This window comes from Crocodylus porosus, unplaced genomic scaffold (genome assembly GCF_001723895.1).
Source record: "Crocodylus porosus isolate Cpor-Errol unplaced genomic scaffold, CroPor_comp1, whole genome shotgun sequence".
NCBI classification, from domain to species: domain Eukaryota; kingdom Metazoa; phylum Chordata; order Crocodylia; family Crocodylidae; genus Crocodylus; species Crocodylus porosus.
The window spans coordinates 101,808,827-101,836,811 of record NW_017728886.1 but is presented as its reverse complement, the minus strand read 5'-3'; the positions used below and the strand labels follow the sequence as shown (position 1 = coordinate 101,836,811).

The 27,985-nt window shown below is 41.3% G+C and overlaps 1 protein-coding gene across 3 annotated transcripts in view; it reads right to left on the bottom strand.

The window, feature by feature from the left end:
* Positions 1 to 27,985, bottom strand: part of INVS (inversin) — a 220,282-nt gene that overhangs the window by 48,981 nt on the left and 143,316 nt on the right. For all 3 annotated transcript variants that reach the window (XM_019539887.1, XM_019539867.1, XM_019539876.1), the window contains 4 exons: positions 21,989 to 22,144; positions 20,349 to 20,578; positions 17,855 to 17,961; positions 12,982 to 13,194 (listed from right to left, as the gene is read on the bottom strand). In XM_019539887.1, coding sequence (XP_019395432.1) covers positions 12,982 to 13,194; positions 17,855 to 17,961; positions 20,349 to 20,578; positions 21,989 to 22,144 — 706 coding nt within the window. The remainder of the gene's footprint in view (positions 1 to 12,981; positions 13,195 to 17,854; positions 17,962 to 20,348; positions 20,579 to 21,988; positions 22,145 to 27,985) is intronic.

Genomic DNA, 27,985 nt, shown 5'->3' with positions numbered 1-27,985 from the left:
AGGAAATAATATGGGATTAGGTAACACTTAGAAATTCCACATACTTAGAAAATGTGGGAATCAATGAAACATCCTATATTTTCTTCTTAACTTACGTTTGCATTATTATTAGAATAGGGTAGTGTGGAATCTCCATCACTGGAAGTTTTTAAGATCAGGCTAGACAAGCTTCTATCAAGGCTAGTTCAGGTATAGCTGATCACTTCAGGAAGAGAGACAGACTGGGTGATTCTCAAGTTCCCTTCTAGCCATATTTAATATGGTTCTGTTTTCTACACAAATGTTAACAAATGTATTTATAACCTACATTTGTCACCTTAAGAAGTCTGTGTTTGCCCAACTTATTATCATGATCTATTTGTTTTGTGCAAATTCTAATATCATATCCAATACCACATGACTTTCCATACTTAATTTCTTCCATGCTTCCCAGAACTTATGCAACTGATCAAAGTTTATGCAACTTGCATCCTAGGAAAGTGAGACAGATCTGAATGCTGTGGATGAACCAGCTGAACCGACTGAGCCAACAGCAAAAAACCCCCCAAAACACAGGAATCTGAGAAAACAAAGACTTTCACAAGGCTTTAAGGTGAAAATTATGCTAAAAACCTGATGAGGATGCAGTAGAAAATTAACTGGAGAATTACTTCAGGGAGACTTGCCCTTTCCTTTTAGCACTCAGCAGCACATGCCATCCCCTCCCCTCCCTTTTCCTATTTCTTCCACAGCTACCACTACCCCTAGCTGACCTGGGAGTTAGGGGAACTCCAGAGCCAATCCTGCCCCACCCCAGCAGGGCTGTGCAGGAAGTCAGGCTCAGCTAAAGGCAGTGGTAGTGACAGCAGTGGGGTGGGTTTCCCCACCCTTACCTGTTCCTGGGCAGGCACAGAACACACAAGGGGAAACAGATCAGGGGGCAGAGTGGGACTCATTTGCTACTGCTGTCCCTGGATCAGACCAGCTCCTCAAATGTTGTGCATATAAAATATACCGGTAGTGGCAATTTCCTACAGAACTAGCCAGGTTGTAAATGTTGGTTCATGGAGCCCTCTGATACTTTAACTTGCTTACAGTGCTGTAACATGGTTTACAGACAGTTGACACATTAGCTGACATCATGGTATATGACAGGTTAGTTATGCAGTATGCTAGGATGAGTTCCTGTGATTTATACTAAAATGTTAGGGAGAAGCATTAACCTTGTTTATCACCACTATCTTATTATGTATGCACTGCAGAACAACTGATTGAACCTGGATGCCTGAAAAGCTGCTAATTGATCTACAAACTGCACTCTTGGCAGTCTAAGGTACTTCAGTATTCCCTCCAGCATTGATAAAAGTGGCTGGTTTTGAATAATAAAATTGGCATTGCACAAACAGATAATGTGTGGGTGTCTGTCTCATGTACAGTATAGATCTCACTGCCATTACTCTGCTATTTAATCTGATAAATTAGACATTACTATTCACAGAATAGTCATTTTCCTTTCTTCAAAAAGAAGCCAACAGCCTACTATTAGTACCCCCTATTCAGTCCAATGTGACAGGGAATGTACAATCAGCCCAGAATGGCCTGAACCTTATTACTCTGAGTTGTCATCTATATGTTGCCTAGCAGGTCAACTCAAAAAAACTGTAACTCCAGCAATATGCTAATTAATATTAAACTGACATAGGAACTGGTGAGTTGGGAAAGAAGGGAGCAGATTTCTCCTGGAAAGGGTTCTTTTTTGTCAAAATCTCTGATATAACTAGATACAATAAATAGTAAGTGGGGCAGGATGACAATGCCCTCATTGGCTCACTGTCTTATATAGAAAGCAGGTAGATCTGCACATTAAAGACTAACCAAAGTGTGTGTGTGTGTGTGTGTGTGTGTGTGTGTGTGTGTGTGTGTGTGTGTGTGTGTGTGTGTGTGTGTGTGTGTGTGTGTGTGTGTGTGTGTACACAACCTCTCACAAGCTTCTGGAGCCTGAAATGAGTTATTGCTCATGAAAGTCTGTGTGATATATATGTTTTGGTTAGTCTACAGAAAGAAAAATCTACTCTGTCTTTTACTTGACTTCACACTAACATGGCTAAATGTCCCATTGTCTTATATGCCATGTTAGGCTTCAGTTATACAGCAGACCCTTGACTTATGAGGTAGGAATTTCAGAACTGTTCCCCTGCCACTCTTCCTCAGTCCATCTTTCCTTGCTGTTTGTTACTTAAGATTAAACTCAGCTCATGGTGCACTGTCAGGATTTCCAGTTTGAATGTGCTAGGCAATTTTATGCTGGGAATCCATGTATACATCCCAGAAGTTGCAGGGAAGATGAGAGTTTCAACAGCTGAACAGGAGCCAGTTGGGACTTCTGGCACCCAAAAATGCATAAAAAATTGGTTTGTACTTTTATCCAACTAGGCATAGGTTCTGGCTTTGCTACTGGGTAAGGTATGTATCTTTTCCTTCTCCTATTAAGAAGGAGATTTAAAGTCTTGGATGCAGTGGGTGTTGAATGACTCATTCTCCATAATCACACAGTAAGTAGTTATATCACCAAGCCCCACTCTAATACCTGGCTTGACCTCCAACATCAACAGGGAAATGCAACTTATGATAATATAATCAAAAGAGAAATAGTTAAGAAGACTGACATTTAGAAGTGTCCTTCCTGGCTTGTTTGCTAACCTCCCAGTGAAATGACTGGGCAGTTCACACCTCTCAGAGCAGTTTTTTCTAGTGGTCACCAGATTCCCCCCAAAACCCAAAACTGCACTGGTTTATATTTGGCTGATTAGAAGTTTTCACTGCCACTCAAAAGGGTAAAAATGTAAGCCTTCCCTCTGCCCCGCCCCAAAATGAAATAAATAATTAAGTAAAATTAAAGAAACTGATGGATCTCGAGCAAGACCCAGGATGTCATCCTCCCATTGTACTCGGCCTTGGTGAGACTGCAGCTGGAGTACTGCATCCAATTCTGGGCTCCACAATTCAGGAAGGACAGGGAGAAGCTTGAAAGAGTCCAGAGGAGAGCCACATGTATGATCAGAGGGCAACAGAACCAACCTTATGAAGAGAGGCTGCGAGCCATACAACTCTTCAGCCTGGAGAAGCACAGGCTCAGGAGTGATTTGGTGGCAGCCTATAAGTACGTAAGGGGTATGCATCTGGGGGGAATGTCTGTTCAACAGAACACCCCAAGGGATGACAAGGTCCGATGGTCATGAGCTCCTGCAAAACTGTTTTAGGCTGGACATAAGAAAAAACTTTTTTATTGTCCGTGCCCCGAAAGCCCAGAATAGACTTCCCCCCAGAGGTGGTGCAAGCACCTGCTCTGGACACTTTTAATAAATATTTGGATGCTTATCTTGCTGGGATCCTTCTACCCTTGCTGACTTCCTGCCCCTTGGGCAGGGGGCTGGACCTATGTCTATGAATCTACAAATCTATGAAACTGGTGTGAGGAGCTTCTCTCACTACTTAAGGAGTGTGGACAGATGTAATATGCTTTAAAGTGCTACAAAAAGTGAAGGGACAGATGACACACAGCACTATTGCTTTACAAATTGGCCTGAACTGTAACAAAAATGACCCAGGACAGGACAGGACCAACTCTGAAGTGTTCACTCTGAAGCCTTTTAGATTAGATTTGTTCTTCCCACCAAAGCATGATATGGACTTGGCCAGTCCACTAGGATCCCTCAGTACTCTGTTTCCCACCACGTCATCACCATTCCAAGGTGGACCTCTTTGTGATTCCCTCAGGCTCTGCCCTGCCCTGCCCTGGGGTCACAGGCTCTACTCTGCATGTGATCTTATGTTTTTAAAGCTAAGTGCAAAGGCATGCCAGAGCTACTATGCCTAGAGTCTTATGTCAGATCCATACTACTTACAAAAATGGTGCCATTGGGTGCCTGAACAGGTGCAGGAAGGCTGCTCTAATGTGCTGTAATTGCACGTGTTAATTAGCACGTGTTAATTAACATGCTCCAGCCAGCCTCTGTGTCTCATGTATTAATGTCCCCGTGCTTCAAAATGGTGGCAGGGAAGCTTTAACTAAAGCTAGTCCAGCAAGCTTTAGGTAAAGCACCCCTACTGCCATTTTGAAGTGCAGGGACAGAGACATGAGATGCTGTGGGTGCTTTAATTACAGTGGCTCTCCAACCTTCCCTTACACGTGTCCCATGCCTCAGAGATGTCACACTCTGATGATACTCCAGCTCAAGGCCAAGCCGAACTGGGCACACAGTTGTATCTTTATCATACAAACACACCACCCCCCTCTCACTGGGGCCTCTTGCACTCCACCGGCTCTCACCCAGTCTTTTGCATACTGCTTACCCAGGCCACACTCACTCCACCCTACCCAGGCTTTTCTCTCCACCCTTTGTTTAGCCCTGGCATGGTCTTTTGGCCTCTTCAATGACCCTCACCCAAATGGGCCTAAGCAAATGCTCAACTATGGGCCTACTTCACCCCTGACACCTCACCGGACCACTACACCCCCTACACTCTGGGGATGGAGTCTTTCACCCTGACAGGTACAAGTGCTTCTTTTCCTTAAGCATGCCTGACCTTCACTCTGCTCTCTTCCAGGGCTGGGATCTTACACCCCTAGAACTTAGGTGCTGCACGTTCAGTGCGTCTGGCCCACACTCTGGAGTCCAACACCCCTAGGGCTCAGGTACAGGTACTCTGCATGCCTGGCCCCATTTAACTCTCCTAGTAACCCACCCAAAGGTGGGGACAGGGTTCTGGCACCCCAATCCACCTTACACTGGGTAAGTTCTCAGTCCTGGCATTTAGGTGGTCCTGCTCCACCACAGGCAGGCCTACCAGGCCTCTCTATCCTGGCAGGGTGCAGTTTTCAGTCATGCCCAGGACCATTGAGGCCTCCTCCTTCCCCGTAGCCATAGCCATAGCCATAGCCATAGCTCTGAGATATTCCTGGAGCAGGAGCTCTGCCAAGCAATGTTACTCCCAGCACCAGTAAACACAAACTGCTCTGCACTTATAACAGACCTTCCCAAAATGGCTGCCCTCATTTGCCACCTGGCAGCTCCCTGCTCCAGCACTTAAAGTAACAGACACCCAAAAGGGTGTTCTGTCACAGTGGGAAAAAAGAAAGATCCCTGCCTCTACTCCAAGTTTTCTGGGTCTGTTTCCTAGTCAGCTTCTTGCCAGATTTCTGCCAGGACACTTCCTTGCAATAGCCTCATCTTTTCTAAATGTTAGCCTTTTAGCCCAGCTACTGCTAGTCAATTATTCACAGTTGGAGAAGGAGCTGTTCTGTCTATTAACCCATTTGTGTACTATTCCCTTAAATGTAAGAGAGGAAGATAGGGAACAGGAAGGAACTTCAGTTTCAACTATAGTTCACATGCAAAATTATTTCCTATGTTCTTTTTCTCACAGACACAATAAATCAACCTGCAGACTGCCCTTGAACTATTCATCTGGACCATGGGGCTGGATGATTCAGACACCACTGGCCTAGGTAAATATGGACCCCAAGAAATAAAATGCAGAATACAGATGAGGAAATAACAAGGATTGGATTTGACAGAAAGGTTTTATGGAGGAAAGCATAGAAGTAATTCCAAATTTGAGGGGTAAAGAGAACTTGGTCAGGGAGGCCCTGGGAGCGGGGAGTGGGCCACCTAAGAGGTTAGCAGGATTGCTGGCTGCTGGAAATATAGCAAACACCAGGAAGTTGCTTCAGGTTAGAAGTTAGCAAGGAGGCATTTCGGTTATTTGTAAGTTTCTTTCCAGCCTAACAACCCTTTTCGTTTGTCTTTCTGTATTACACAATAATCCTGCTTTGTCCTTTTACCTTACAGTTTGTCTAGTGATGTGTGATTTTAGGGCAGCTGGCAACAAGATGCATTCTCTTCCTATGGGAATAGCAGACCTGTTTTCTTTTGGAGACCCAGGGAACTCTAAGAGTTAATGGGGTTCTCCTCCAGTAAGCAGTAAGGTGTGGTCAGAGTACTGGTTATACTGATCTTTGCTGGGGGAGAGGAGTGTCTCCATAAGCAAAATTTGGTCAAAGCCCCAAAGCATACATAGCAAAGCAATGGGAGAGGATCTGGAATTCTGCCCCCACGCACCGCCCGCAAAGGTGAGACAAGTTTGTCACACCATTTTTTTTTCCATCTTGGTGATCTGGAAGGTATGTTTCTTTTAATCATCAATTCTTTGCAAAGGATTGATTGTGCTTCCATTCAAGTCCATGGCAAAATTTCTATTATATTCACTAGAAGCAGACTGAGTCCTTTGAGGAACTGCTGCCACAGCAAATAACTACTGTGGCAGATGACTTGCTGTTTCTCTTTTGTTTCAAAAATTTCCAACTGTAATGAAGTGGCGTTAAAAAGAAGCAAAATGTGGGACAAACTGAACAGAGGTGTTATCTCTGTCCCAATTTTAAGCCTCAGTGGGTAAACCAAAGTAACCCCAGGACCAGAATTAACACTGCTTTTGTCTGTTCCTTCTCCTCACCAGGAGCTGCACCTTCTAAGTTATGCTACATCTTCTGTTTTAGAGTCTTTCCACAGTTAAGGAGATATTTACTCTGTAAACAAAGTTTTAGCACTGGATGTACCCAGATGTCCCTGCTTCTTCCTTTGGCTAGTGTGAATGCAACAGATTGTATAAACGGCTTAGGTTCCTGGACCAATATAAAAAACCTGCCAACAGCTGATTTCGTCTTTGGGCTTCCCAGTACTGTTGGCTCTATAAAACCCTGACAATTTTGATTCTTATTTACAATCTTTATACTGTCTCCTCCTTTTAAGTGAAGTTGCAAGGTACCTCATCTATTTGGTTTCCTAAATGCTTACTTTAAAATTTGCTAATGTCACTTGCCACAGGCCAGAAATACATCTAGTTTTTTAAGTACTTTTTTCATCTTTGTACTTCTCCAAACTACTATAATTGAGGAAACTCACTCATATTACTCCCCCCCATGCCACTCTGAACCTTACCAGATTCTTCTCTGTTTCAACAACTACTTTTTTTCTGGACTTACAAAGGCATAAATTCCATTATAAAGAGTTATTTTATCTGCAGAAAATTAGAGTTCTTTACTTTTGGTATAGTAGTGTTAGAGTGATGTTATATGTAAGAGGCAAGGATTCCTTAGGATGATACTTTTTATTGAACCACCTGCATAACTAGGATAAAGTTACACAAGCTTTCAAATACAAAACATCCTTCATCAGATGTAGCTGGTCCAATTAAAGATATCACCCCAAGACAATCTTGCCTCTTGCATTAGTTTTGATATCAGGTTATCTGGAGGCTAAAAAAAGCATCACTGAACTAGCTCATATATTGAATAATGACTTTTCAATCTGAAGAGTTAAAGATTTTATTTTAATTGAAAGTCAAAGTTCTATAGCATGAGATGACAGCCTCTGGAAAAAAAAAATTGGCTTAGTAAGTTGTCATGAACCAGCCTATTTGGCCTCTTAGGACAGAACTCAATTCTTTTAGCATGTCACTTGAGTCGACCCTAAAAAGACAACTATTTCTCCATAAACTAGCAAGAAATTGCATGAAACTAAACAAAATCCCCACCACATTTCTGTATTTACTGGATGCTCTACCTGGTCAAGAATTCTGGCAATTAAGGTGTGAGAGCAGAAGAAATAAGCATTCCTAGTGGCAGTAGGATTTTTCAGTTTCTTTGCATGTACATGCACTCCTTTTTGTTATCATCCATTTGATAATGACAATACTACTATTGTCATTATCAAAAGGATGGTCACAAAAGGAGGCTTATATTCTAATGACTTACACAAGACTTTCTCCTACAAAACATTATACTTTTGTACAGTTTTCTGCAATGAACATGAAATAGACATATTACCGATACAGTAATATACTAAAGCAGGGATTGTCAACTAGGGGTACTTGAGACAGCCTTAGGGGTTATGTGCGGGTGGGCAGGGATGTCCCTGGCCGGACACAGGGAATCTTGCATGTGGCAGCTGCTGCCACTCCACAAGTGCACCCCCTCCCCATCCAGGAGTACACTACTCCACATCTGTCCACTGGGGGGTACAATGATGCAAAAAGGTTGAAAACCCCTATACTAAAGAACGCTACTGAATCATTCTTATCCTGAATTTAGTTATCTACAGATGTTATTAGCGGTTACAAAATGATGCAACATTTTTAATGTCATATACAGTATTTGCTTTCATTTCTAACATTGTAGTTGGGTAAATTCTGAGTGATTAAATATTTCTTTCTGTTGGTGTTACCTTAACTATCATCCTCTACCCTTATTGTTTTTAGGTCAGTATCCAATTTTTAGAATAAAAAAATTCAGAAAATTTTGATTTTTGGGATGATTTATACAAGCAACACCAATGTTTAAAAAATACTACTGGGGAAGGGATTTTCTGTATTTAACAGAAATTAAAATCTGATTAACCTAAGCAGCAGCTCAGTATCATGCAGGATTTCCAATACAGTATGCATTTCTATGGTAAGCAGGTTCATCAAATCAGGAGAGATATTAGTTGGCACTTCTGTATCTAGGAGCAATGCATTTGCCAAGTAAAACTGCAGAATGCACAGATGGATCCACAGAATGGTGACAAAACATCCCCCCCAAGTTTATAACAGATCATAAAATTGCAATTAGATAAAACTTGTTATATGTGACAACTTGTTATGCCTGTATATTCCAATTGTGTTTCAATTCAATTTTTTAAAATAATTTTCTATATTTGGTTTAGAGACTTTGTCTTCTATTTACATCCAATTAGTGGCAGTTTCATAAGTTTTATAAAATAACTTAAGAAATCATAAAGAAAAGTGATGACAAAAATACTCACAGATCATAATGACAGAATCATGTTTTATGACCTTTTATAAGGGTATCACAAATTATTCAAATTATTTTGATCTCCCCCCTCCCCCCAAAATGGTAAAATCAGATTTAATCACACACAATGAAATACCATATTCCATGTAAAAAAAATATCAGAAGTTCAAGATATTCTCATAAAAGGCAGCTCTTCTATGTATGGATCTGCCATTAAATCCTATAGAAATTTCACATGTAGACTGCACTTCAGGTATCACTGAAGTCAACAATAATTTTTGAAGCTTGGCTTTTTACCTTGGTATTACTGGTCCTCATGGTCCATATATAACTAAATTACTACTACAGCAGTGGTATTCAAACTTTATCCAAAGACAGCACATTCTCCAGTTGCAAGATGTATCATAACTAATGTGTAAAAAATATAGCCAATTACAGCTGTCCTCATTTATGTCTGGGCTCTCCAACTGGTAGCCTGCGGTCCTTATGCAGCTGTGAGGGGTTAAGTTACAGCTCCTGGGCTCTTGCACAGCTGCCATTGACCTCATTCCTCTGGCTACAACCCTCTGGGCTCTACCTCCCTCTTCTGGCTGATGCTTCCTGTCCTCGCCCCAGTTGGCAGGGCCATCCAGCACGGTGCAGGGAGCTGAGAGTGAGTCCGAGTCCCATACAAGGGTGGGGACTGGGGCTGCGTGGAGGTGGTGGAGATTGCACTCGTGCAAGGCAGCAATGTGGGGGTTGCTCAGTGCAGCTATGGGGGGGTGCTCATGCATACATACATTGCTGCAGCAGGAGGAGGAATCACATCTGCATGGTGCAGCAGTAGGGAGACACCCAGTGCAATGGTGTGCAGGGTGCCTGTGCAGGCATGCGGAGCACAAAGGTGGGGTGTGTCTACATGGCCCAGCAGCCTACATTTTTCTTGGTGCAGCTTATATGACATGCAGTTCCCACTGGTGTGGCTCCCAGAGGCTTGGAAGCTGGACAGCCCTGATCTATGTCATAAAATGGAGCTGTTATAGAGGCTACATAGCTTCATAGTATCTGCTCTTTGTGACCTCTCCACAGAAGGAATAGCACGCAGATACAGAACAATATAATAGCTAGTGCTTTTAGGTTCTTATGTTTTTCACTTCAGCAGCAGAATTAATCAGAGAAGATATAATTCAGCAAGAATAAAGTCAAATACTGGTAGTTTTCAAACAAAGTAGGAAGTTTAAGAAGAAAAGTTCTCTACTCCAAATATCTGACGAAGGTCTGAGAATAGTTCCCTTGCTACTGAGATATAAGGATCTCCATTATGAATATCCTACTAGAGGTAAACATGTTGAAAAGCTTCTGTGAACTCTTTTGGGTTAAGATTTTCAAAACCACCCTTGGTCACAGTTTTCATACAATTAATGGAAATAAATCACACAACCCCCCTGGATGACTGAAATATGTGATTGTGACTCAAAATACTTTTGGCCTATGGTACATGGAGGGCTGCTCTTTGGGCCTGTGATCATCCTTGTCAATTTTGTTTAGCTTGTTTTATAGATGTGGAAGGAAACATTTTGTGGTATAGTCTGGGGTTGCAATTTTGGATTATTGGTCATTGAAGCAGGAAAGAAGAAAATAGGTGAATGTTTTTGGGTGCTTCCTGAGGCAGGAAGTGGTGCCTTTAATATATCTGTTTTGGAGTTTATGGAAATTCAGTGTATAAAGCACTATGTACTGTATTTTAAGTGTTTGACAGAAGATGCAACCAAAGTATTCTGATTAAGTTCACCTCGTCACTGAATACCTTTATTCACATTATATAATCTGACCATACTACTACCACGATATCAATTATGTAAGATAGACAGTCACTCTTATTCTTCAGATTTTATGCATATCCTTGAATTGTACAGGTTATTTAGCCTGACTGCCTTCTAACCTAATATGTTAATTTCACTCTAGTTCACCAATTGCAAAAGATGACACTAGAGGGCCTGGCAAGCAGGGGTGTGGCCAAGAGCCAAAGCTGTATCCCTCATCTGGGAATGGAGTCCTGGGTGTTAAACAAGATGAGAGCAAGGAGCCCGGGATGCATGGCTCACTAGGCTGCATTCTCTTGCCACCTGGTGGCTCCACTCCCAGTGCAGAGCTGCTGGGGGTTAGCCACGGAGATATCATGGACTCCAAGGGAAGCATGCTTTCCCAGGCTCTTGCCATATGTCAGCCCAGGCAGCCCTTTTCCCCCTCTCCTCCAAAACACAGGAGGCTGAGGAGGGAAGTCATACCCACCTCTCTCCCATCCAGATTCTCTTGGCTAGGCACCTGAATGTGAGATAAAGGCATAGCCCTCTGAAGGGAGGACTGTGGGCCTGGCCCCTGGCCCAGGGGACTAAAATGGCTCTCTTTGGGTCCTTAGATGTGACAGCACGATGCCATCTGGGCTGGGGTCACAATCACTGTGGGCAGGTGAAGGTGTTAGCTTGGGACCAGTATCACACCCTGAATAGTAGAGCTTAGGAGGGTAGAAAGTGGTAGAGGAGCAGGATGCTAGATGACTGCAAATTGGTTGCTTTATCTCTGTGAAGCAGACTCATAGTACCTTAGCTCAAGCTAGGTAGAAAGGCTCAAAGATAACCCTCACCCAAAGTGGCATAATTTTAAGATGCCTAGAGATTATTTAGTACAGTTTAACACCCTTCAACGCATGGACACTCCTGTTTTAAGTGACTTTAGAATGGTTTAAAGGTAACCTGCAACACCACCTCATGTCATTTCAACTCTATTTGACCCAGTCAAGTGATGAAATTCTACCTGTATTCTTTTGTAGAGCAGGTTACAAAGCTTCATAATATTGACACAACTTATTTAATAACAAGCAAAAGTTGATTTCTTACCTACCCAATATTCATTCTCACAAAACTATCTCATATTGTTCCGTAAATAATAGTAAGAAACTTCATTTACAAAAGTCAAAATCAAACATTCAAAGTGCAAAATTTATAAGCATACCTCATTGGTTTTGGATAACAGATCAAGAAAAACAAGATATGGAGCAAGCTCTTCAAGCAAGCCAGAGAGCACTACAACCCCTGCTCCTACCACCGTTTGCTAGAATTATCTGGAAAGTGTGAAGGGTGAAATCCTTCATCATGTCCGCTAAGAGCAACTGCCATGCAGATGCTCTAGTTAGATGGATGTTTCCAGTGATGGATGCTACAGAAATTTTCTGTGTAGCTTAGATAGGATGGAGATGTCAAATACAGTGCAGATGATTGGAGAGCTTTTTTTATTTGATCAATTTCTACTATCTTTTAATTTAGGATGCGAGTGACTAACTACTATTTTAGCTTCATGCTCCTGCTATGAATTGGCAGACACAATGGACTTAGCAATCAAAGCTTAAACATTATGGGAATGTGGAAATCATTTTATATCTGCACACCACAAAAAGACAATTTTAAAAGTTCTGTTTCCTATTCTACACTAGCGGTCTCTTTTTCAGGTGAAAGTCTATTTAAATTGCAAATTTATGTTATTTTCCTTTCAGCAACTTGTATTTCATCACTTCATGCTTCTCTGCATTCTCTTGTATTTTGTCTATTCATCACACATACCCCATACCCTGCTCCCTGTCAACATTCTGTCTTCTACCTTTTGTTCACTATACTCCCATTAGGTACTATTTTAAAAGAAGGAATACTGAAACAAACAGGTAACAGGGATTATAGAGAGCCAGACTGTTACAGGCAAGTCATCAGAAGCTGGCTGGTTAGGAAGTTTCTCTTTACTTCCTAATCTCTGAAGTGCAGAACGAGTGAGACAGAGATCTGGAGAAAATATTTCTTAGGAAGAATAGGTCCTGGAAGAAAAGGAAAACAGACTTTTCTCTCTAACATAAGTTCATCATAACTATTCATGGTTATAGGAATGATAATGGTCTTAGAGGTATTTTACTATATATGTACTGTACATAAATAAAAGAAAAATATATAAGCTTTATCTACCCACACAACAAGTGACAGAATATGAATTTTTTCCTTCAAGAGAATAAGAACTTTATATTTCTAAAAGACACAAAATTAGCAACAATACATTCGTAAACTACTATGGTCTTTAACAATTTAACTTTTAATAGCTTCAGTTTTGCATTCTCCATGTGTCAGACTTACTTGGCAGCAGCATCTTTTCTCAGCTGTTCATGCTTCATTAGAAGATTTTTTCTGTCTTGGAAAGCCTTTCTAACCTTGTATCCTTTGTAGACAGCTTGGATTTTGAAGGCAGCAATGTCTTGTATGGCAGCTATAGAAAGAGCTCCATGTTCCAACATAAACTGAATTACCTCATGATGTTCGCCAAGCAAAGCATAATCAAGTGGAGTGTATCTAAAGTAAGAGAACATACAATTTTAGGATGGATTTGATTGCCAATCACAACTTACATTTTAGTTTAAAAGATGAGGCAGACTCTTAAATAACGATGATGTTTTCAGTATAAACTTTTAACACTGTTTCCTGAGAAACCTTTTTCCCCAGTTCTAAATAAACGTTTTCCTTCATGTGACATATTCCATGGCAATGCACTTTTTCTGTAGGGAATGTATAAACTAAATGCAAGTGAAAAATGTACATGATGCAGGATTAGGAGGCAAGCTGGATTGTTTGCCTAAGCATTTCATTTCTGGGAACTTTACCCCAAATTCTGGCTTAGTTATTATGTGAAGATTAGCTTGTATCCTTGCTTTAGTTGTTAGTTAGTGAATATTTGTCCACATTATAATAATACCATATAAATAACATCATTATACAAGTCAGAAAGGTTTACAGATTTGAGAAAGGATGACCAAGACAGAATAGCAGTTTGCTACAGAACAGGATTTAGTCACCTTGACAGAACTGTGTTACAACATGACCATATTATGATTGACTTCAGTATCTAGTATTATCATACTTCCATGAAAAGCAATGGTAAAATTTAAAAAAGGAATAATTGGAAGACTAAGTTCTATTTTTTTTTAAATGACTTAGGTGCTTAAGGGCCATTGCTTTTCATTTGCTTTCTAAGTTGCTCAGAGTTTTGAAAATTTTATGCAGCGTTCACACAAACCGTAACAAGCAGCACAATGTACATAGTATCCCCACTAGTATGAAAATGCAGATACTGAGCAAAGACATTTATTGAATAAAGATTAGCATCACCAAACAAAAATGATGCCTACACAGTACAGCAAATTAAATAGTTACTGTCAACATATAAGATGGTAAATTAAGGATCCTCTTGATGGTAACCACCGAGGATGCAATGCAAATAAAGAAATGAAGTACAGACACAGAAAATCCAATTGGACTTGCCAGATGGAGATGGTTTGATGAGAAGATTAGAGTGCCTGAATTGAAATGTCAAGAGGAATAAAGTCAATGACAGAACGTGGAAATTTGTATACCAAGGTGTGCTGCTGATAAAGCTTCAAATGAGACTTAAAGATTTGAGATAATTCTTGGACAGTTATTTCTGACTTTCTCACTTGAGAAAAATCCATTCAAACTGTAGACATTCTTATGAATATTTTAATTAATAGGCAAAAAGATATTAAATAATAGTTTTAGGTTCCTATAATGTGAGAGTCAGTGGACAGTACACTCTGCTTAGTTTCAGTTCTGCAGAACCCTACTCAAGCAAATAGACATACTGAGTACCTTTACATTGAGGCTGCTCCGATGCACTGTTATTATAATATGTCAAAGCAGACTCAATTTAATCAAGTCTGCTGGAGCATGGTAATTACCATGTTCCAGCAGACTGCAGTGTCACATATATCAGCATCCTCAGGCTGAAAGGTGGCGCTTTAACTAAAGCTCATTCAATGAGCTTTAGTTAAAGAGCCACCGCTGCCATTTTTCACCATAGGGATGCTGCTACTTGGAGCTGCTCTGATTAAAGCATCATTCCCCCACCCCTGCCTCCTGGATCACATGTATAAATGGTCACTGATTCCACTGGGGTTATTTGTGAGAGTAATGGCATCATTCACAGTTACTTATGTTCACTTCATACAGTGCCCATTATCCTGTTGTGTTACCTTTTCCTTTTTTTGGACATTAGGAAGTAGACATTTCTGGATCATGTCAACTTTGTCTTTTTACAGCAAAGCACAACATCCTAGAGTTACCAAGGGTAATTTGGCAGGAAGATGTCAGTCAAACATCAGCTATCATGGCCTTACATGACACAGCAATAGCAACAAATTGTGTTTACTTGGATCACCAATGTGATCTATCAAAAATCTATGAAAAAGGACATGAGGAAATTAGAAGAGAGGATTATAATAAGGAGATACATTATAAAATATCCTATCACCTAGGAGAAAATAGTATTATATTACAGCTTGATGTTATTTCAAAAAGGAATCCTTAAAAGATTTTTAGCATTATCTTGTTTAAAAATGTTTTGATTTAGACACATCTGGTTTATTTAAATTTACCCTCAGTAAGATCTAAGATTTTGGGCTAAGGTTTACAAATGTTTCTATTTTTGATTTATGAATATTAAATCTAAACCAAATAGTCTATTTTTGTCATTGTATAAAGATAAAATAGGGAGCTATTAAACTTCCCCTAGAAAGCCCTATTACAAAATAGCAAAGGAAGGTCTCCTTGGCATAAAGGCACTGCACATAATACCTTCACACTGGTGAATGTGATTTGTAAATATTCAATCCATCAAAAGCAAATTATGATGCCACCATTTTTCAGATTCCCTCACCCCTGCTTCAATGGGAATTTATTTGTGATAGCAAATGTCACTCTTGTGAGTGTAAGCAAAACTTGCAAGAAAAGGTGTTTTCAAGGTTGCTTGTGTGAATTTCCTACAGGACTCATTACACCATTTGGCAAATCATACAATGTAACATCACTGCCAATGCAGTAGATTGATAGATCAAATATTTGCAGACATGGAAATACAAAAATTAAAGTTCCCATTAACAGAATGGCATATGAATTTATAAGACTAGTGTTTATGTTCCTAAACGTGTGGCTTGCAGTATCTATAATGTGGTTGAGTTATTATAATATTACTGCTGCTGGAATATTTTAATTTCTTATGGTTTGTGCATTTATGTTCTCAAATGTAATGCTTTATTAATGTAGTTCCATTTTAAATTTAATGTCTTTGTCTTTTAGCAGACAAAGAAATAACCACAGAAAAAGGAAGAGTGGAGTTACCAGATCATGTCTTAAATCAAGAACGGCCAAGTTTCCTACCCTTACTACTGCAAACCAAAAAACTTCATACATCTGGTAGCTTGCAGGACTCAAAATGTTCAAGGTGCATGTGGCTCAGAGCCAATGATCCATGCACTGCACCCCAGTTCACATAATAATTTGTCATGCAGTGACTTCTCAGAATAATTAAAAGCAAGATCTGAAGAAAATAAAAAATAGGAAAGAGTAAACAAACAGATAAAGACCAAAATAATGTTTTTATTTAACTTGTCTTTCTTCAGGAGCTGCACGTATGCTTCTCAGGAGTCAAATAGTGGCTCATATGCTACAGTTAGGCCACTCTTATATTGGATCAGGCTTTCATAGGGTGGAGGTATATCTGAATCTAAAATATAGGGGTACAAGTGCATGCCAATGCCAGGAGTGGAACAGTAATGCTCCCTAGACACTAACAAAATGGTTATGGTATTACTAAGGTAAAAATGAAGTTTGAGCACCACTGACGCACTTCTTATAAAAAGGTAGAATCCCAGCTAGCTGCCCAGTCCTCTGATACAGTAGCTGTTTTTATTCATCTAAATTAAAAGAAATTAAATTACAGCTGTTTATTTTCATTTTCTACTGAAAATCACTATAGAAAACATTAGAAGAACATACCTGGGAGCTACTTCATGCCTTCAATTGTAGTTTTCAATAGAAAAATGGAAGTAAATTGCTAAGCAAGAGGGGGAGCAAGGTCTCAGTGGTCAATAGGGAACAAAAGATAAATGATAGGGGGAAACAAGGCAATTAAAAAAAATAAGGGGAACAGGATGGAAGCTAAAACCCCTACAACACTAGTATATATCAGATTTTAAATAATTCTAATGGTTTTTAAAATGTTGATGTATTCAAATTTATTTGGCATATTGATCCATATTTTTTTATGATTGTGATGAGGTCATCTTCTTTAAAAGAGCCACCAAATGCATGCTACTGCTAATTACTGACACAGTCACATGACCACTTTAAACTATCACAACCTAAATCATTTTTTAAAACTGTATTATTAAAAACTGTCAGTCAGAAACAAAGAAAACAGATGCAAATTTATTACCTCCCCATAATTATGAAGGAATTTCTCTTCAGCTGGAACATCAGAAATACAGTTAAACCACCAGGTAATTTGCAATGACTATTTTTAATTACAATTTCCCTTCTTTTTTTACCTGATTGCCCCGAATAAATTTAACTTAAACGGGAGCAGGACTGCCACCATATGCATATGGTGTCAACTTTGCATCCTTCATTTTCAGTGAAAATGTAGAAGAAAGAAGATGGAAGATAATTCTAGAAAGAGGATTTGGCGGTATTAAATGGATATATGAAAAAGAATGACCTAGGAACAAGGTGGACAAAAGGGAAAGGACTCATTTTTCTAACTCTGTTAAGATGTATTAGGCATGTAACATTCCACAAATATGTCACTGTTCTTGTCCAAGGTGCTGATTCTGCAAAGCTTTATGTTCATGCCTAACTTTGCAAAGGCAACCTTTGGCTACAATGTGTAACTCACAGAGGGTAAAATCAGTTACATGCAGATGTCTTTGCAAGACCACAGCCTAAAAGTACAAGAGACCTATAACCAGAGTCTGAAAAGTTGTATGTGACAAATGGAGATTTTAACAGAGAGGTTTTCATATTATTTGCTGCCCTAAAACTATACCAGTGTTTTTTAGACGTGATCAGGTTCATGCTTCTTATGTGATATTTAAATCTGACACTCAAACCAGAGGCTAGCATGCTTGATAATTTAGAAAACAACATATATAATAAAATGTACCTTTCTTCACTGTTTTCCATGTGATTAGGGAAAGCATCAAAGCCCAGCAGCAACTTTATAGCATCCAGGTACCCATTATTACATAGCCAGTGTAAGGCAGTCCTTCCCTATAAACAATAGCAACACAACAAAAATATATAAAGAAGTGTTGAAGTGTTTGTAGCTGTGATGGGCCAGGAAATATATGAGGGGTAAAGATTTTTGTTGCTGATATCTTTTATTTTGGACCAACTACATGGTTTGGATAGATTTAAACAAGCTTCTAAATGCAGGTCATTCTTCTTCAGGGTTTAGAAGTTTATTATCACCTACCTCCCTGTTGCCAGATGGAAAATTCTGGCTTTGCAATAAGTAGTATTGTTCAGTGCTCAACTAGACATTAGACTAGATAAATGGTTCCAAAGTCTATTTTGCCGTTTAAAACTAGAATATATGAAAGTGAAAGCCACTGAAAAGGTTTTTTTTTAATGACAGATCAGGACCAAACCTTCACAAGTGCAGAGTTTATCCCTAATCTGGTTTTAAACTTCCTTTCTGCCCACCTGAAATTAGGCTTTTGAGGGCCTGAAATAGCTCCACCTACGAGTAGTGCTCACCCCTACCCTGGGGATCTTCAAAAGGAGGCTAGATAATCACCTAGCTGGGGTCGTTTGACCCCAGCATTCTTTCCTGCCCATGGCAGGGGTTCAGACTTGATGACCTGCTTAGGTCCCTTCTGACCCTGCCAACTATGAAACTATGAAACTACTCTTTGGAATGTAGGGTATGGATGTAGTGCTTAGGGTAATATGTGTAGTACTTTCAAGTAGCTTAAAAGTGAGCAGACAATGAACTGTTCTACAGTGCTACAAATCTATTGAAAACACATAAAAAAACCTCTGGATGACACAGAGATAACTCTGAAGTGCTTCTAAGCCATGCCTGGGAGAGAAGTACTATTGAGACAAAGATCAGGTATAATATTGTGCACTCCTCCTCAAAACTGACAGGCAAAAACATCCTATGTGCATAGAAAGCATTAAGGGGCATCCTATTGGCCAAATCTTCCAATGCCAGTTCTGGGCCTCCCATGGTTTCCATGTCAGGAAAATCCTTAGCTGATTTATTGGCACAATTATCTTGCTGTTTCAAATGACTGAATTCCCAGAACTCTCCATAACCCCAGGTAACCTCTATATTTTACCAGCTACATTTTATCACCAGTCAACATTCCCCTCTCCTCCCCCCGCAACCTCTACCTCTCGCACCTATTAACTCCTACCCACTCTGAATTTTCCTGCCAGGCACTTGCATTTTCACAGACCTGCATTTTGCATATTGGCTTAAGCTTCTATCCCACCCAGGAGAATACACAAACACCACCAGACTCTCCCTATTCCTGAAGAAGGGTGCTTGTGCCCTTCTGTGAAATATTTTCCCAACTATTTAGTTGGTCCAATGAAAGATATCACATTTACCCAAAGAACCTTGTCTGCCTGAATTCCCAGAAAGCAGCTGACACCAAGACCCAGGATTTGGTTCTCAGGTAACAATTTTCCAGCTATCAGTGCAGCTGAATATTCAAGAGGCTATTAACATGTTGCATTTCCAAATTTTTAGATAAGAAAGGAATGGGTCAAATATGGCATAAAGTAGTATATATTATAGACTGAAGCAAAAGGTTAGCAAATTGGTTAGCAAACCCTATTGGTATAAATTGGTGCTGTTCTGATCTCAACAGAACTATATGAATGTACACCAACAAAGACTTTCTTTTATCATACAAAATCTATTCTGGCACCAAATTTCATTTGTTGTCTGAGAGTCAGAGCAAAGGAACATACATTATACAAAAGTATAATGTTTTTCACCATTAAGGACAAGTTTTTGGTCAAATTTGCTCTACCCTCATTCATGTATGCTGGGGAGAAACATTCCATTAACTGTCAAGCTTTTCAGTTAGAAAAGAATTAAAATCAAGTAAAAAACAAAAAGTTCTAGAAAGGATCCTCTTAAGGATATAGGTTGGTACAAAAATGTCAAAAAGATGGAAAAATGTGCACCTTCAGTTCATGCTCCATACTAAAACCAAATTTAAAAAGGGAACATTCTCCTAAGGCTACTTGTCTTTCCCCTTCAAAAGAGTAAACACAAAAGCACCATACCAGTGGTGCAAATAGATAAGGATATTATGCTGCAGAAAAGAAAAGGATCCTCAGAAACAAAAGATCATAAGGGGCCTCCTAAGCCATCAAGCCTACTCTTCTGCATTTACAGGCAACCATTTATCCAAGGAGGCACCAAAACTGCCACTTGCAACCTTCACATATACAATACCTGCAACACAAGAACGCTGTATAATATTGCCATAGGTAAAAGTATGGAAGATGAGGGCACTATAAATGACTGGCTATTGTAACATCAGGGAAGTTGTTTGTTAATATGTACTCAGAAGATCTTAGGAAAAGGACCATGCCCCACAGGGAAAGGCAACTAGGGGGAAAAAACTACACACCTCTTTATCTTGAATATTTGGATCTGCGTTATTTTCCAGTAACACTACCATGCAGTTAATGTAGCCTCCATATGCAGCACATTGCAAGGGAGTTCTTCCTGCATAATCCTGCACATTTGGGTTGATTTTATTTTCTATCAGTATTTGGCATACATCAGCATTTCCTCCCAAAGCTGCCCAGTGAAGGGGAGAATGGCCATCTTGGTCAACCAAATCTACTCTTGCTCCCCCTGTAAAAAAAACCCACAACATTTGAACATTCGAAGTAAAAAAACCAGAAGTCTTGCACATAAGAGGAAGTGGAAAATAAGTTATTCCCAGAATACATATAATAAATTAGAGAAATACTGTAAAAAATTCAGAAGTGTCCAAGCGACGTTAAGAACTTAAGTCCAATTTTCCAAAAATGGTTGGAGTGCTTAGGAGTTTCAGTAGGAGATGGTCATCTAACTCAGGGGTGTCAAACACATGGCCCATTGCCTGACCCCCCTACAAGGAGGTAAGCACTGTAATAATTAAATTTGTTTTTGAAATGGGGTGCCACTCAATTTACAAAAGTTATGGGGGAGTGTCCTCAGTCTAATGAAGGGTACCTTGAGTCTAAAAAAGTCTAGAGTCAAAAGAACTCTTGCAAGTTCTTTGCTTTGACTTGGTAGGCACTGGTAGTGGTCAGTGCGCAGGAGCAGAAACTGAGTTTGCTGCTGCTGAGGGAAGATGTCACCTCATTTTTTTTGCCAAAGAAACCAGTGCTGAACAGGCAAAAATTCCCTTTTTGGGCAGCAAAAAAATATCCCTCCAGAAGCTGTGAAGTCCAGCTGCTACTGCTCAACAGATCTACATTTCCCAGAATGTCCTTCACTCAATGACACGTTCCTTTGCTGCTGCTGCTGCTTGTTGCCAGGGCTGGTGCTGAAATTTGCAGGGTGAGTTGAGGATGGGAGGCTGAGGCACCCCTGCTTCATTCTTATGCCCCTTTCCCCTGGGACTTGTGCCCCAACTCACACATCCATCCATATGCTACTGTCTACAGCAGGGATGGGCAAAATGAAAGACATAGCTAGCAGCCCAACTCCATTTCCCAGCAGCAGGCCCTGCCCACATCACTGCAGCGTTTCCATGGAGACCCTAGCAGAGCCATGACAGCATGGGGCTAGGGTTTCCATGGACAACAGCCCCAGCACCACTGGCAGGGCATGTGGCTGGCCAGGGAGCTGCTCCACAACCGGGGCTGGGATTTTGCAGTAGTGACAGCATGGTTTGGAGTCAGGACAGAGCCATGATCCACTTCCTGCATGCCTCTGCCCGGGGTATGCAGGTATTGGATTGCAGCTCTGCTTCGGCTCTGGACCACATTGTCACCATAAGATCCCAGTACCAGCTCAGCTCCCTGCCCAGGCACCCTGGCTCTGTGCTGTCATAGCAATGTCACTCCTGGGGTCTCCATGGAAATTGGGCAAAGTGAGGTGGGCAGGGGCTGCTGGGAAATGGAGTCTACTGTGGCCTGATTTGGCTTGTGGGCCAGATTTTGCATGCCCCTGGTCTACAGGGTTAACTTTGGACCCAGCAACGTGAGTTATTTCAGAGCCTAAAAAAAGAAGTCTTTTAATTCTGAATGGGTTTGTAAATTTGTGCCACTTTACCTTCAATAAGCGTCTGTATCACTTCTTTGTGTCCCATTTCACAGGCTCGAAAAAGAGGAGTGTGTTTCATGACATCAGTAGCATCTACCTGTGCGTTATGTTCTAAGAGCAATTTCACAGTGCTGACATGGCCAGAAAGGGCAGCTGCATGTAAGGCTGAAAGAAAAAGGAAGAAAATCAAAATACCCCGGAATGGAGCAGGTCAAAAATAATAATTCTTTTAAATCATGTTGATGAAAAGAACTGCTTTGCAGTCATAAAACTGCGAATGGCTAAAATGACACACAATCACTGCTTTCCCTTACCACACAAAACCCACAAAATATACATGGTATAACAAAGCAGAATGTCCATCTCTGATGGACATTTTTAATTCATGAAAACAAAGACTTTAACCTCACCAGAATTAAGAAGGGTTTATACCAGGGGTAGGCAATTATTTAATCCTGGAAAGCCGCTTCATGAGTTTTGGCAAGCTGTTGAAGGCCATAAGGGTATCCCCACCCCTTGGCAGTTGTCCTGCCCCTGGTCACCACCTTGGGACCAGAAGTCCTGCCCCTAACCCCTGACCTTTGCCATTGGAAGTCTCTCCTTACCCAGGAAATTCTTCTTTGGGTGGGGGCTTCCTTGTATATAGTATGGGGGGTTATGGGGGTGTATGTGGGCAGTGGTTGAGGGAGTATGTGGTTTGTGCATGCGTGGAGTGGGGTATGGTGGGCATGGGGGGTGTATGTGTGGGATGTGTGTGGGTATGTAATGTGTGTGGGGGTATGGGGTGTATATGTGGGCATGGTAGCGGTGAGGGGCCATGGGGGAGCGTGTGAGAGGGATGTGTGTGTTTGTGGGGGTTGGTGTATGTGTAGGGTGTGTGTGGGTGTATGGGTGGGTATGTGGGGGTGTGCGGGAGTGTCGGGGGTTTGGGCATGCACATGTGGGGGGCTTACCCCCCTCCCAGCTTCTCTCCTGCCCACTGCCTGCCAGGCTCACAGTGCACTGCAAAGGGGTGGGAAAGCAGCTGCCACAGGCAGGCAGCAAGGGAAGCCTTCAGGAGAGTGGAGACCACCTCTCTTGGTCTCTGTCCCATGTCTGCAGGGCTGCAGACAAGCCTGCGCTGGCTCCTGCTGCTGCTACCATCTCATCTGCTTGTCCTGTGCTTGCCCAGCAGAGGTGTAGCTGAGCCCGCTTTGGCTCCTGCTGCTGCTCCCACCCCACCTCCCTATCCCATGGTTGCCTGATGGGGCTGCAGCAGAACCCGTGCCAACTCCAGCTGCTGTTGCTGCTGCTCCCACCCCACCTGCCTGTCCTGTGCCAGCCTGGCGGGGCTTTGTGAGCAGCTGGGCTCCTTCACATCCCACCTCCATTCCTGGGCTCCTCCACCCAGCCATACACAAACTGTTGCCTGCTGGCCAGGACTGGAGCCCTTCAGTGGCGGAGGCTGGGAGTGCAGCATTTGTTGCCCCAAGTGGGAATGGGCAGGACTCAGCCCCATGCAGAGCACAGCAGGGGCAGCCACTGCCAGGCTGGATACAATTAATTGGTGGGTGCCTGCCTGTGGGCTATATCCAATCAGCTGGTGGGTTGGAACCAGCCTGTAGGCTGTATTTTGCCCACAACACAAACACAGAGCAGAGCCTGGAGCTGTTGGAGGATCTTAAGCTGTCACTGCATGCATCTACACATGCTAAAGTGACGTACGCTTTGGAGCAGTTCATGCTAGCTAACTTGTCCTGGGTGCAGTGTCTACATGTGCACCTGGGACCACAGCAATTACAGCTGGGGTGGAACAGCCCTGGGCTGGCAGGGTACACAGGGGTTCAGCCTTAGGCTGCAGGTAGTGGTGTCAGGTGGTGCCAGGCAGGACTTGGGGGTTTGACCCCTAACTGCCTGGGCTAACCGGGTGCACTTTGCACCCAGCGATTACTGTCCACAAACATTCGAGTGCAGTCAATTACTCTGCCATAAGATATTATGGCAGAGTTAATTAATTTACTGTGCCCTAATAGCAGTGCACATGTGGACAGTGATGCTTTACTGCAGAGCTAATTAGTCAACAGCAGTAAAGCACACATGTACTCACTGACTTGTAAATAAGATCGCTATCAGCCACAACTTCATCCCTCTGAAGTTTTCATGTGGACTTGATGAAAAATTATGGAAAATGAAAATTTAGCTAGCTGTGGATTGCTTTTTATGGAGGGTCAGACCTCACAGAGTAATAAGATTCCAAAAGATTTGTTAAAATGGAAAGAAAATGTTTTGGAGTTTTACTCAAAATAAAGATTTTAAGTGCTTTGGAGTTCTTAATATTTATAAATCCAAATAATTAGTTGAATCATAAAAGAAAATAGTGTTAAATACTAGTTTAGTATAGTTTAGTTTCACTAACAAATTACTGCTCTGATGACACAAATTCTGAATGAGTAAGAATGAACATATAAACATGAAATAGGATCACAGTATTGTTGCAACTATGATGACCTAGGATATTTGTGAGAAGCAAGTTTTGTTCAGTAGCATCTCTGTATTTGGAAGAGACATTAGATAACTTTTTGTGTACCAAATGCCCAGCCATATACTTGGTCCAATCAAAGATATTACCAAATCCTCTTTCTTGCATAACAAAAATGCATGTTTGTAAATTGCAGCCATGTTAGATTAAATACATAATCTATATATATATACATTATACATAATGTATAAGTTAATGTTTAAATGAATGTATAAGCTTCAATTGACAGTTCATAAGTTAACTTGTAACTTCCTTTACCTAATCCAGCTTTATTTAAAATTTGCTTTATTCAGAGAGTAAAATAATGGGCCTCCAGCAGTGTTTGGGTGTTTCTAATTGTCTCAGGAAAAAAATAGGGAGTGCCAGGTTTTGACCATTCCACAGCAGGTACGTCAGGGGCAGATGGTAGAGCACAGGGGGAGAACATGCCCACTTTTTGTGTCCCTGTGGAGGGAGAGCTGCAGTTCTGTACCTTACATTCCTTTAATGCTGTTGAAGGAGAGCTTGATGGTATCTGCAATATAAGATATAAGGGCCAGTGCTGAAGGAATTAACTGCTGCACACTATTGCAGATAGCTGCAGCGACCAGTATTTTGAAGTATTATGCCTATGTGTTTGACATAGGTTGAGCGCCTCATTACCAATAGTGTAATAAGCAGTGGGTAATTGGGGCGCAAGTCCTGGGTGCCCATTTAAGAGGAAGTGCAAAAATGGCAGCTGTTGCTGGCCCAGCTACAACTGCTTTTGAAATCAGCCCCTGCCACCCAGGGCACAGACTGTGGCCACTTCACCTCTGCTCCTGGCTTTGTTGCTGGTGAGTCCACATTCCTATTCTAAAGGCTGCAATTTGGTTTACAGAGTTTAAAAAGAGCTAGTAAAACAAATCCAGCAAAAGTCTGCTACCATCATACCTGAAACCATAGTATCAGTCCTCATTTTTCTACAGAACAAGATGCTAGCTCTGATGCACATTTTTTTAACAAAAAAAGATTTTTTAAAAATCATATCAATGCTATCATGGATAAAAATTACTAAATGGTACAAGAGCTTTTGTAACACTAATGAAAGGAACTCAAAAGTGCTGAAAGCTTCACTAGGGCTAGGGACAGACATTCAAAAAGCCTGAGCCTGAATTGATTCCATCTTTGCAGGTTAATTTAACCTGGGTAGGCTAAACTGGTTTGTAACTTTACAGACATCCCCTCAAGACTGAAGAAATGCAGAAACATGCCTGCAGTGGCTCAGGTTAGAAGCTGGGGGGGGGCGGGGAATGCTAGAGCAGCCCTCCCTTCCCTTCCATAATGCTGACCTAAGGCCAGGCCCTGGCATGATGTTTTGGTTAGGCAGGGGTTCCCACCCCATTGTTGATAACACAGCATTGAGTTACACACCAGGGAGTTACACAGGGAGTTGTTAGCATTTATCAGCCCATCAAACAAAATAAAAGCCTCTCTCATTAGTTCAAGCTCTTCTTAAACAATTTTTTCCAAGGAAGGAATGGGGGGACATTACAAGCTACCTGTTGATTAGCTCCAAAAAGCCCTAAGCCAACACTGTCCTGTCTGCCTTTGTCCTGTCTCCCACAGCATGGACCGTAGCCAGCATGTCATATGCTAGTTAATGCTGAGTGGTATCTGTGTAAGGCAGAGGGGAGGGGGGAATTCCTGCTTTAGCACAGAGTTATGAGGGGTGGGGTGGGGTGGGGAGCAGGAAGAAGCCAGTCAGACACTGCTGTACCTTCAGTTTCTGCCGGAGCTCCAGCCAGGGAGCCGAGGGGCGGGCCAGCCCTCCTGGGCTGGAGCAGAGAGCAGAGCCCCACTCAGGGTTACAAAACATCTAGGATGCTTGAGGACTCTGATTTAACTTAAACCATGAAGAGGTCTGGGACAGACATTGCATAAACCAGTTTGACCCAAATCAGTTCAGTCTGATATTACATTCAACCAGGTTTATCTCAAACCAATTTTAGCAATTTTCAAACTGGTTTATGTGCACTGAACATCTATTCTGTTACAGGTTTAAACTGGTTTCTGATCACTTAAACTGTTTTATGTGTAATGTCTGTCTCTACTCTAGTAGCTTGGCCGGGTATGGAACTATAAATGATCATTTGACAGTGAACTCTCTGCTGTATAATATATTTGGACAAGTCTTGTTTTCATATTCTGACCTCAGAAAAAACCTTAGGTTCTGCTTTTCTGTATATTTCTACATATGAAATCTAACACAGTAAACTTTTCAATCAGATGATATATGGGGCATATGTAACAATACAATAGAAAAACAGCTGCTGTGTCAGCTTGGCCTGGTTCTTTCCCTCCATCACTCATTCTGATGTAGGCATCTTGTTTCCCACTCTGTGCTCAGTATTTTCTTGTAAGCCAAATTTTCTGTGATGGAGTCACGGTGACTGAAGAAATTCTTCAGCCAGCTGGTCACAATAAAATCTTTGTTCCACCGACAGACAGAGCCCTCACCATTGTACACACTCAGTGACGGCAAAGCTATAAAGCTGCCCCTGCAGTGCTGATCTCTGAGAAAAGTGAAATTCCTTTTCCTTGGTGTCATTTTCCTAAACAATAGAGAACGTCTTGATGGAGATTTTCCTCTTTATAAGTAAATGCAAAAAACGATGTTAATGTAATGTTACAGCTGAGCTTTATCCAGCTTGTGCACAAAAGTCATGAAATACAAACTTTTGGTTCCCACAGCAACTGTATCCTAGCATACTTGGGCAGGGGGTACTATTTTCTAGTAGAGTACAACCCTGCTTTCTCAAAAACTCTGGAAACATCTAAAGCCTCCAGAAAAAAAAGGAGATCTGAAACAAGGGTGTGATTTACTGGCAGTGTACATAAATGACTATTTGCTAACAAGATGCCATATGAACTGAATATGGTAACTCTTCTGCTGTAACATACATATATGCAATGTGGCCAATTTTTCGTTGAAAAGGCATGAGAGAGCAGTGGCATAATTCTGAACTTCTTAACCATTACATTAACTCAACAAGAGTTTTGCATTAATGGACATTTTGGGAATTTTTTTGCATATTAATGACACAATTCTATTTCACTTTATGTACTTCCCCACTGCATTGCCCTCTGTCCATTTTAGCAAATGACTATTAAATGCAAGGGACAGTAACTTAGTTTCAAAGAAGACACTGGATAGTGCCTAACCTATAGCCAGGTAGTTAGTGCACTGTTTCGGGAGATCAAAGAGATGCAAGTTCAAGCACTCTGGGCAAAAGGGAAATAGAACCTGGCTCTCCTATTTCCTGCATAAAGCCACGCAGGCACTGGGTCTAAAATATAGCAGGGTTCTTCATGACCTATATGGCCATAACCAGTGTGCACAGCTGTGTACCTGCTGGGCCAGTGCATAGCCTACTGCACATACTCAGTCTGCATGAATATGATTGTGTACCCATGCTTCAGGGGAAATATAATTGCAAACTGCACCAAAGAGGTCATTTGTATGGCAA